The sequence below is a fragment of the Coloeus monedula genome (assembly GCF_965178545.1).
Source record: "Coloeus monedula genome assembly, chromosome: 27".
Taxonomy (NCBI): Eukaryota; Metazoa; Chordata; class Aves; order Passeriformes; family Corvidae; genus Coloeus; species Coloeus monedula.
The window spans coordinates 5,493,532-5,504,870 of record NC_138807.1 but is presented as its reverse complement, the minus strand read 5'-3'; the positions used below and the strand labels follow the sequence as shown (position 1 = coordinate 5,504,870).

The 11,339-nt window shown below is 68.9% G+C and overlaps 2 protein-coding genes across 2 annotated transcripts; both read right to left on the bottom strand.

Annotated features, from left to right (window-relative positions):
- Window positions 1-420: 420 nt before the first annotated feature.
- On the bottom strand, window positions 421-4,552 carry LOC309582523 (uncharacterized protein; the record flags this gene model as incomplete). The annotated part of the gene is made up of 5 exons (XM_082297704.1): window positions 421-639; window positions 1,891-2,085; window positions 2,229-2,374; window positions 2,764-3,429; window positions 4,495-4,552. The coding sequence occupies 5 exons, from the start codon at window positions 4,550-4,552 to the stop codon at window positions 421-423; spliced, it is 1,284 nt and encodes a 427-aa protein (XP_082153830.1).
- A 1,453-nt stretch (window positions 4,553-6,005) lies between these two features.
- On the bottom strand, window positions 6,006-7,500 carry JUND (JunD proto-oncogene, AP-1 transcription factor subunit). Its single transcript, XM_082298080.1, has one exon. The coding sequence runs from the start codon at window positions 7,368-7,370 to the stop codon at window positions 6,426-6,428; it is 945 nt and encodes a 314-aa protein (XP_082154206.1). The 5' UTR covers window positions 7,371-7,500; the 3' UTR covers window positions 6,006-6,425.
- Between the last annotated feature and the right edge of the window lie 3,839 nt (window positions 7,501-11,339).

Genomic DNA, 11,339 nt, shown 5'->3' with positions numbered 1-11,339 from the left:
TCCCCACAAGCCGAGCTGGGAGAGGCACGGGACAGGGGGAATGGCCCAAAAATAGCCCTGCAGCAGCACAGCCGGGGCCCAGCCACCGCGGGAGGGACCGAGGTCACCTCGGGCAGGGCGTGAGGAGGATGAGGAGAGGGAATGGGGATGGGTGGTGGGAACAAGAGGGGCGAGGACGGGGGTGACAGGGATGGGGGTGATGGGGACAGCGTGGTGGGGACAGTGTGGGACAGGAGTGTTGGGGGGGTGACAGGGACAGACAGAGGGGTTTGTCCCCAACCCACCGGGTGCTCTGCCCCGGTGCCGCTGTCCGGCCGCCGGTGCTGAACCCGGGAGCGTCCCCGCCAGCCGTGCCCTGCCCGGTGACCCGTTCCCGGTGCCACCGGGGCCGGCATCACCACCCCGCTCCCCGTCCCGCCCTTACCGGGGGGGCTCGGACTCATCGCCGCTGCTCGGGCCGCTCTCCTCGATGGTGAACACCACCCGGGCAGCCTCGGGCTCGGGGGCGCGGGCCGCCTCGGCCAACCGGCAGCCCAGCGGCGGCAGCAACGGGGTCCCGGAGAAACGCCGGCGCACGGCGCCCACCGCCGCTCCCGGGCCCGGGCCCGACGGGGCGGCCTCGGCGGGGTCGCGGCAGCGCTGCCGGGAAACAGAGCAGCGGTGAGGGGCGCGGGGAGCGGTCCCGGGGAGGCCCCTGCCCGATCCCGGTCCGGGGGTCCCGCCCGGGCAGCGCCCCCCGCCCGCCGCCGCCGGTACCGAGCGCCGGTAGCGCGCTGGCGCCCCCTGCCGGACACGGTGCGGCGCTGCACCCGGGGGTACCGGGGTGTTACCGAGGCGAGGGGGGCACGGGAGAAGGTACAGCCGGTGCACCGGGAGCTGCTCCGCCCGCAGCGCACGGAGCCGCCGGGAGTCCCCCCGTCCTCCTCCTCCTTCTCGTCCCGCCTCCACCGGAGGGGACCCCCCCGACTTCCCCCGGGACCCCGCCGGAAAAACCCCCGGAGCCGGCGCGCAATTACGCAGAGGTGAATAATAATTAACCGCCCATTAAGGGGATAATTAACTCCCGCTCAGCGCCGCCAGCCCGGTTATTGCTGCCTGGGGGCCCGGCGCTGGGACGCTCATACCGGGGACACCCCTGGACCCCCGGGACACCCCTCACCCCCCCCGGTGGCCCCCGGTGCCGGTCTCACCTCCGTGCCGAGGAAGGGCAGCGCTGTCCGGCTCCGTCTCATCGCCGTCCCTGCGGGGGGAACTCCGGCAGCCGCGGCCGGGGGGGTTCGCCGGCGGGGTCCCCCTTCCCGTAGCTGGGGACACCCCAGGGCCGGGACACGCGGGCTCCTCCCCCCGTTGCTTTCTGGGCACCGGGGCTCGGCCGGGCTCAGCCCCTACCTCGGGGCCCCCCCGCCCCACTCCCGGTGCTCCCGTGGGCTGGATGGGGACAGGGACGTGGATCTGAGGCCACGGGGATGGCCCCCAGCCCGCAGCACCCACCAAGTTCTGAACCCACCGGTGCCACGTTAACGATCCATCCCGGACACCACTGCCCACCGTCCCCGAGAACCGGGGCACACCGGGTGCACGGCTACGCCCGCAGAGCCCCCCAGGACCGAGCCCCCCGGGATTTGCCAGCACTGGGAGCGGCCTCATCCCAATCCCAGGAGCTGCCGATGCCCGGCACGGGGGTCCCCGCCGCCGCCAGCCCCCCGGCCTCGCCCGCAGCCCCTTACCGGTGCCCGGTCCTCGCGGCGAGCGCGGCCTCGGCCGAGTGCAGCGGAGCAGAAGGAAGGCGACGTGCGTGCCTGGCCGCTCGCTCCCTCCCATCCCACCTCGCCGGGGGCGCTGCGCGGCTCCCCCCACCCCGGGCACCACCGCCGCGCACCCCGCACCCACCCCGCCGGCCCGGGAACACCCCGGGGCCGCCAGCCCGAAGCGGGGGACCCCGAAAGCGGCTGGGGCCTCCCCCGGGAGCGGGGGTTTTCCCCGGGCAGGCTGCAGAGCACATGGCAGACGGGAAACCAGAGCCAGGGCAGCAGCGTCTTTATTCAGCAGCGTGGGGAGCCCGGGGGGCTGCGGCGGGGGCGTCACCTGGGGGAGGGGGGAGTGACGGGGGACCCCTCCATCACTTTGCTCTGGGGAAGAAGAGAGAGAGAGCGGGGTGAGCGACCGCACCCTGGACCCGCTGCCCACCCAAAACCCCCCTCCTCGCCACCCCCGGCCCTCCCACGCACCATGGGCACCTCATCCAGGTGCTGGAAGGGGAGGGTCCCGCGCTGGGACAGCCGCACCAGCAGCACGGCCACCCCCGCCAGCAGCAGGCAGACGGACAGGGAGATGACGACGACCACACCAGGGCTCAGCTCAGTGGGGTGCTGCTCTGTGGAGGTGAGACGGGCACCCCGTTATTCCCCCTGGCACTGCTGAGACTCGTGCCCAGCCTTCAAGCACCACAGAGAAAGATGAGGCTCCAGACCGGCTCCAGTCACCCCATTGCCACCACCCCACCCACCACAGACCTGGCACCCAGCTCCTGTGTCACCCCTGGGGGACCAGCCCAGGGCCCTCCCTGGCAGAGGCAGGGGGAGAAAAGAGGAGCCCTCAACAGCCCCCCAAGGAGGAGGGAGCAGCCAGGGGGGCTCTGGCATCACCTTGGGACCTGCACCCTGAGCCCTCCTGTGGGTGCAGCCCCAAGTGGGGGGTCTAGGGGGGACCCGTGCCCATACCCAGGTCCTCCATCTGCCCAGTGCCCCCCAGCCTGGCTCTCACCAGAGTTACCAGCTGTGCTGCCAACAGCTGCTCTCGTTCTGGAGCCGGTGGTGACAGTGCTGGTGCTGTTGGGAGCCGGGCTCACGATGGGTGTGGGGGAAGCAGGCCCAGAGGGCCTGGGTGAGGATGGGGCTGGTGTTGCCGTTGAGTTGGATGGATGCTCTGTGGATCTGGACATGCTCGTGTGGGATGGAGTTGGTGCTGTGGTGGCATTGGATGAGGGTGTCAAAGGTGTTGTTGATCCTGCTGTCCTGGCTGAAGATGGTGCTGTGGTGGTGTTGGATGAAGATGCTGGAGGTGCTGTTGATCCCGAAGTCTTGGATGGAGTTGGTGCTGTGGTGGTGTTGGATGAAGATGCTGGAGGTGCTGTTGATCCTGAAGTCTTGGATGGAGTTGGTGCTGTGGTGGTGTTGGATGAAGATGCTGGAGGTGCTGTTGATCCTGAAGTCTTGGATGGAGTTGGTGCTGCGCGTGGGTTGGATGGAGCTGCACTGACCCCTCCCGAGTCAGAGCCGGCTGGAGTCCCACTGTGAGTCCCCTGGCTGGTGGCTGCAGCTGAGCTGGGTGGAGATGGTGACACGGCTGTCCCTGAGCTGTTCCGAGACACTCTGGTGGCAGAATCAGGGCCACCAGGCTGGGGTGGACCTCCAGATCCTGGCTCTGGACCTTGGAGGAGACAGCTGGTCAGCAAGGATGTGGCAGGGTCCTGGCAGGGCAGCAGCACCTGCCCCAGCTCCCAGCCTCACAGGGTTCATTTCCCAGGTGGTTTTTATCACACACACAGAAAACTGGGATTTAGCCAATATCAGACCCCACAAATCCGGAGTCAGAAGCGCTTCCCAAGCTATCATGGCATGGGCACAGCACTGCTGGGGACGAGCAGAGCAGCGTGGCAGCAGCGGGCAGTGCCATGGCAGAGGGACACGTGTCAACCCAGCCCTTGTGGCACCCACTGGACATTCTCAGGGCCAGGCGTGGTGGGGACTCCGCGGTGGCCACGTGGAACAGATCGAGTTTCCCGGGCAGTGCTGGCAGTGCCTCTTATCTGCCCAAATCCTGTTTGCACAAGAGGAGGAGCAAGTCCAGCCTGGCCCCAGGGGGATACCAGAGAGAAACGCCCCGTGGCAGAGCCAGCACCCTGGCGTGGCTGGGGGTCCCCACAGCCGCCAGGCTCACCGGGATGGGCTGTCCCCACCCAGCTGCCACCCTTTGCCAGGATGGCTTTGAACCCAGGCCCAAGCGCCCAGTGTGCCAGGACGGGTGAACCGAGGCCCCTCGGGGTGCAGGGAGGATGCGGGGGCCCACGCTGGAGACCGGGAGCCCACATTGGCACGGGATACCAGGGAGCCCTTTGCACCGGGAGTGCCGAGACGGTGCCAGGGCACACATTCCAGCACCAGCCGGTTTGGCAGCACCGGAGCCGCATCGTCTGGGAGGGGCAGGGTGCTCAGGTCCAGCTGGCACTCCCAGGGAGCAGGTGCAGCCCCCCCGGTGATCCCAGCCCCGGAAAGGACACGGGACCCCGGCAGTGCAGAGCGTGTGGCAACAGGTGGTCACCTCCCGGAACTTCCCCGGTACCCCGGAGCAGCCGGACACCCCTCCCGGTACCCAGAACTGGGCGGGGGGAGGCCACAGACCCACCTGCCGGTAGCAGCGGGAAGCACCCAGCACCCCGGTGCTGCAGATCCTACGTGCCCCCGGGACCCCACGGACCCCCCCGGTGCCCGGTACCTGCAGCAGCGAGCAGGGCAGCGGCGCAGCAGAGCAGGCGGAGCGCGCCCCGGGCCATCCCGCCCGGTGCCGGTGCCGATCCCGCCGCCTTTATCCGCCCCTGGGGAGGCGGGGGCACCCCCGCCGTGGTGCCACCTGTCGGTACCGGGCGGCACCGCAGCGCCGGGACGCGGCGGGCGCCGGGAGAACCCCCTCCCTCCCCCCCCAAAAAAAAAATCCCCCCCAGCCCGGGGCCGTGAGATTTCCCTCCCGGCACCGGGAGCCAGCCCTGCCGGCAGCATCCCGCGCTCCCCGGGGACACCGGGCACAAAGGAATCGGGGAATGTGGGGACTTAAGGACAAAGGGATCTGGGAAAGCAGAGACATCGGGATACAGGGACATTGGACCGCGGGGATTTGGGGACAAAGGGACCTGGGGCCATCAAGATGCAGAGACAATGGGATCTGGGAACATGAGGATGCGGGGACTTGGGGACACAGGGATCTGGTGACACTGAGGCCACGGGGCCGGACAGGTGGCTGCCCCGTCCATCTTTGTGCCGGAGCGGCACATCCGGGGCGCAGCACAACCGCGCCGGGATGGCGCTTCCTCCGGCAAACCGCAGCCGGCTGGCCCCGCGTCCCCGGGGAGCCACCCACGGCAGGGCCCGGCGCCGAGCGCGGGGTCCCCGGGGAGCTACCCACGGCAGGGCTCCAAGGGACCCCACGCTCCCCCCACAGCAGGCTCCCCGCCAGCCCCCGGGAGCGCGGCGATCCCGCTGCTGCAACGGGATGGAGCTGCCGCCAGCAGCGTCCCGAAACGCTCCGGGGACACAGGGTCGGTCTCTCGGGTACTGCTCCCCGGGATGGAGCAGGGATGGGGCCCCGCAGGTGGCGGACACGGAGGAGGAGCCGTGGCGCTGCCGGGAAGCCCAAGGCTGTTGCCGAAGTCTGGGAGGAGCAGAGGAGGCCCGGCCTCGCTGGGTGCCTTGGGGCGACCCCGGGGAGGCCAGGACAGGGGGGTGCTGGTGAACCCCCCAACACGGAGAGGGTCTGGCAGAGCAGAGCCACAGCCAGGACCAGCAGCGGGGTCCCCTCACCCACCTCCTCCCACATAGGGACCCCTCAGCCCCAGGGGAGCCCAAACATACCCATATTGCCCCCAAGAGAGCCCAAATAACCCCAAAACCCCCTCAAAACCCCAACCTTTCACTACCCCCCTTCCCACAACATCCTCCATCCTTCCCAGCTACCCCAAAGCCCCCTCCCCCCATAACAACAACCCCATGGACCCCCTCGCCCTCCACCCTCTCCAGTGATTCCCAGAGCCCCTTTGCCAGCCCCGGGGGGGAACTCACTCCCCGCTCCCCGACCTCCATCGCCCCCCTAAAACTCCCCAAACCCACCCGGTCCCCGCTTCCCCCCCCCCCGCCCCAAGATGGCACCCGGCCGCGCCGCTTCCTGCCCGCGCCGCCCCTTCCCTTCCCGTCCCATCCCGTCCCTCCCCGGCGCAGCAAACAGCGAGAGGCCAATTCTCCGTGTCGTGGGGTTTTACTGGGACCTGACTGGAATGTGTGGGGCGCGGAGGGGCCGGGAGGGAAGGCCCGGGCCCCCCCTCAGTCCGTGCGCGGGGAGCGGGGCGTGCTCAGTGCCCACCATCCGGAGCCGGTCCCGGTCCTCCCCTCAAACCCCTCAGTCCGTGTCCGGGGAGATGGGAGCGGGGGCGATCATCGCTCTTCTTCCTCCCCTCGGGACCCCTCAGTCCGCGCCCGGGGCGGGCAGGGCGCTACTCCCGCTCCCCTCAGTCCATGCCCGGGACCCCTCGGTCCGTTCCCGGGGCGGGGTGGGCGCTTCCCCCGTTCCCCTCGGTCCATGCCCGGGGCAGGGCGGGCGCTCCCCCAGCGCTTCCCTGGGTCCTTGCCCGGGCTCGGGCCCCCCCGGCCCGCCCGGGGTCAGTACGCCGGCACCTGGTGCTGGTGCTGGGGCAGGAGTTGGCAGCCGCTGTTGACGTGGCTGAGCACCTTCTGCTTGAGCTGGGCGACCTGCTCGCGGAGCAGGCTGGCGGTGGAGGCGAGCTCCGTGTTCTGGCTCTTGAGGCTCTTCACCTTCTCCTCCAGCCGGGAGATCCGCTCCAGCTTCCTCTTGCGGCACTTGGAGGCGGCGATGCGGTTCCTCAGCCGCTTCCGTTCCGCCTTGATGCGCTCCTGCGTGTCCATGTCGATGGGGGACAGCGGCGGGCTCTCCCCGAAGCTCGGCACCTCCGGCACGATCTGCGGCTCGTCCTTTAGCGGCGGCGGGGGCGGCGGCGGCGGCAGCCGCGGCGGCGGCGCCGCGAACGGGCCGGGGTCGGCGGCGTAGCTGACGGCCGGGTAGGTGCTGAGGTTGGCGTACACCGGCGGTTCCGGGGCCATCCCGGCGGCGGGCAGCTCGCCCGCGCCGCCGCTTCCTCCCCCACCGCCGCCGCCCGCGCCGCCTCCGCTGCCCGCCGCGCCGCCGCCTAGCTGGTTCTGCTTGTGCAAGTCCTCCAGCGCCTTCACGAAACCCTCGGCGAACTCCTGCTCCTCGGAGGCGGCCGCTTTAGGGTAGAGGAACTGGCCGCTGGTCGGGGTGGTGGTGACCAGCCCGTTGGACTGGATGATGAGCCGCTCCAGCTCCGGGGACGCCAGCTTGAGCAGTCCCAGGTCGGCCGAGCCCAGCAGCCCCGCCGCCTCGCCGCTGGCCGCGCCGGGGGCTTTCAGCGCCGCCGCCACCTGTTCCGGTAAGGCCATCCCGAGCGCGTCCTTCTTCATCATGCTGCCGCCGGGGAAAGGCAGGAGGAGCCCGCTGCTGCCGGAGGACGGGGCGAAGCCGCTGCCGAGGCCGCTCAACACATCATCATGGTAGAAGGGTGTTTCCATCCTCCTCCCCCGCCCGGCTGCGGGGGAAACGGCGCCGGGGCGGGGGGAGGACCGGGGCGAGCGCGGGGCGGGGAGGGCGGGGGAGGCGCCCGGTGAGCACCGGCCGCGGCCCCGCTCCTGCGCGCGCGCACACGCGTCTGCCGCCGCCGCGCGCCCCGCGCCGCGTTAAATAGGCGGCGCCGTCGCGGTGACCTCACCGCGTCGAGTCCTCATTGGCTGCAGATGACGTCCTCGCCCGCCCTCGTTTGCATACGGGGCGTGGCCCCCGCCCCGCGGAGGCGGCGCCCCGCCCCCTCCCGGCCACGCCCCGTCCCCGTCGCCGCGGCGACCGGCGGGTAAACGGGACAACAGCGCGCGGGGCCCTGGGATGACGTCAGCGCGGGGGAGGGGCGATCACGTGGCCCCGCGGCGCGCGCGCCCCGCCGGGGATGATGGGCACAAAGGGAGGGGCGGGAATCGGGCACGGGAACGGCACCGGGAACCGGGCACGGGAACCGGGCACCGGCCATTGGGAATCGGGAACTGGGCACGGGAGCCAGACACCGGGAATGGGGACCGGGCACGGGAACTGGCTACTGAGAATCGGGACTGGGATCCGGGATCGGGCACAGGGTACCGGTAACTGGCCACAGTGCACAGGAACTGCCCACCTGGCACTGGACTCCAGGTACCGGCACCAGAACTGGCCTTGGCATGGGCACCGGGCACCAGCACTGGGCACTGGTAGTGGTATGGCCACTGTCCACCGGGCACTGGGCACTATCCCTGAGCACTGGCACCGAGCCGGACCCCGGTTGTAAAAGGGTACGACAAAGAAATAAATAAACACACCGGGCCAGGCACCGCCACGGGGCCTCACGGGAACGTCTGGGGACAGCCAGGCCACCACCCGTGTGGGTCAGAGCGGGACAGGCCACCGGCTCCACCGGCAGCGTGGCCGGACAGTGCCCGGGCACAGCAGGGTTTGTCCGGCCTGTGCCCTGCTGGGCCAGAGCCGCCGTTCCTGCGTGTCCGCACACCTCCCTTGGCACAGCCTGTCCCGTGTCACCGCCCCGACGTTTGTCACCGGTGTGTCCGGTGTTTGCCCAGGGAACAGCCGCTCCCTCCGGCCACCCACGGTCCCCCGGGGGGGGTAGAGGGGGTCACACCATCACTGGACGGTCGCTCTGGCAGGACCCAGCAGGGTCCGGCGGGGGCACGATGAGCCCGGTTCAGGCGGCACCGGGGAAGGAGTTAACGGCGGTGGCGGTGGCGGTGGCGGTGGCAGACGTCACGGCCGGCCAAGCCCGCGGGCGGCTGAGGGGGCGGATCGGCGTCAGCGCTTGACGTCACCGGCGCGGGGGGAGGCAGCGCCGGTGGCCGCCGATAACCCCCCCACCACCACCACCACGGGCAGGATGCGGCCCCCGCGCCGCCGAGACCCCGGGCACACGCTGGGCCCCGGGGACACCGGGGCGGGTGACGCTGAGCCGGCCCTAATTGCGGCCAGATGCTTCCCGGGCTGCGCTAACGAGGGCGATAAATCAGCGGTGTCAGCGCTGGGGGCGTGGGGGGACTCGGGGGATCCCGCGCCCCTCGGCTCTCCCGGTGCGAGGAGCTCCTGCCCCGGCGTGTCTGTCCTGCCGGCTGCCCACAGCCAGCAGGGACGGCGTGGCACTGCGTGGGCACGGCGTGGGGTGTGTGGACAGCGTGGCGCAGGGCACAGCGCAGCCCTGGCTTCAGGGGACACGGATGACACCCAGGACAGGGCTGGGGCAGCGCTCGGGGCCGGCACATGCAGTGCTGGCACAGGGGAAACTGAGGCACGAGGCAACAACTGGGATCTACCCTCCCCCAACAGCTGCTGTTAATTAAATCCCAAATAAACGCAGTTTAATAAATCTCAGCTAAAGCAGAGCGGGCCCAGGCCTGTGTCGCCCGCTGTCCCGGGTGGGCGGCAGTGGCAGTGCCAGGGCCGGTGTCCCCGGGGCCTTGGCCAGGGAGCAGCTCCCAGGTGAAGCCACCGTCCGAGTTTCCGCTCCAAACCTGTCATTACGGGCGAGGCCGTGGCCGGACCGGCAGGTTCAGACTTTCCATCCTGACCAAACCCGGCCGGCGAGGGACAGGGACCAGGGCAGGGGGTAAAAAGGCTCCCCTTCCTCCTTCCCCCTGCCCCAACCCCGCTTGGGGACCCAAGCCGGGGACACACCTTGGGCACGGCCACCTGCGCCCCATGGGCACTGGGGTACCCATGCGTGCTCCCCCACCGAAATCAGGGCGAGCAGAACCAGCTTTGGCTGGAGGTGCTGTCGGCAGTTCCAGGGAGGAACCAGCCGGCCCTGGGGCCTCCTGGGAAGAGCAGCTGGCCAGTGGCCAGGGATGTGAGCCACAAGCTGCACTCCGGCTGGGCCCCACCAGCACAGCCCCGCCACCCCTCCCCACAAGGGTCACAGCACCCCTGGGCTTGTCCTGCGGTGTCCCCCCCAACCTGCTCCCAGCCTGTCACCACTGCTGCTCATCCCGCATGTCCCTTGTCCCCAAACCAAGAACCCAATGCCCGCAGCGAGCCAGCAGCTTCATTTTCTTAATGAGCGTTTAATGAGGGGCATGAATCAGTGGCTCCTTCCGCCTCCCGCGAGGGCAGACCCGTGGGGAGGTCCCCGTGCAGGGAGCTGGTGGCAGTGCCACTGTCCCCACGGCGGGGTGGCTGAAGCTGCTATTCTCAGAGGCGTCAGAGCCCGGCTCGGCCCCACGAGCACCCACTGAGTCAGTGTCCTGCCACCTGCCAGCCGGGCTATATTTACCCCGGAGCAGGCGGTGAGGATTTGGGATGAGCCCACACCACCGCCAGACCTTGGCGAGGCACGATGAGCCTCGAGCAAGGCCACGGCCACCAGAGCATCCTCACGGCTCCTGCTGTCCCCACTTCCCTGGCTCCACCAGGACCATTCCCTGTGTGCTCCACGACACCGGAGGTGCCTGACCCCACTCCGGCCAGAAGCTGAGACAAAGCGCTGGACACTGAGAACGTGGGCTGGACACAAGGTGTCCATGAGATGCATCCACGTGCCAAGCTCCCCCTGGAAAAGGGAACAAGCAGGGTTTGCACCCCAGGATTTGCACGGCAGGCACCGGGCACGCAGGGGAAGCTGCCTCTTAGTCATTGCCACAGGCAATGGGAGAGAGGAACCGAGCCGGGAAAACAAGAAGTCACAGCTGCCAGTGCCTGTCCCCAAACCTGCCCCTGTCCCCGAGGAACCCCCAGGGGCCTCCGACAATCAAAAACGAGAATTAAGAAAAAAAAAACCCAACAAGAAAAAAAAACAGAAAGAGAGAGAAAGAAAACAGATTTTAAAAGGAAAAAGGAGGAGGAGGAGGGTTTGACGTGTATTTTTAGTTGCTTAGCACAGCCCTGAAGTATTCTGGCAGCCACTCCCTCCGCGTCGCTGGTGTGTAACTATTCCTGTGCTGCCTCCTCGGCGAGGCTCAGGAGTTATGAGTCACCGTGGGGCGGCCAGAGAGACACAGCCCCGTGGCTGCCACCAGCTCAAGTGCCACCGAAATATCCCGGGAGGGCAGCGGGGAGGGTTTCCAGGGTGGCCTTTGCTGGGTCTTTCCGTGCGGGACGCGCTGGCCCTGCCACGCTCTGCACCCACCCACGCCGGCAGCCAGGCTCAGACCTTTTTTCCTCCTCTCTGGTTGTTGCTTTTATCTCGCTCCTCCCTGTTTTGTTTTTTTCTTTTTCGTTTTTCAGCCTCCCTGCCCTGCCACGGGGCAGTGACGGCCCCAGACTCCCATTTTTGGGGCAGAAAAAGCCCAAAATGACAGCCGAGCGTTACATCGATGCCCTTCCACACAGCCATCTGCCACCCAGCTGCCCTTTGAGGAGGGACAAAAATATTCCTGCAGAGGTGGAAAAAGGAAGGGGGGAAGCAGGCAGGGAATGCTGCTAAAGCCCGTGGTGTAATTAAGCAAATGCAGAACTTAACG

Bases quoted from the DNA above. Each gene is read 5' to 3' on its own strand.
- JUND (XM_082298080.1), bottom strand. From the start codon at position 7,370: ATGGAAACACCCTTCTACCATGATGATGTGTTGAGCGGCCTCGGCAGC.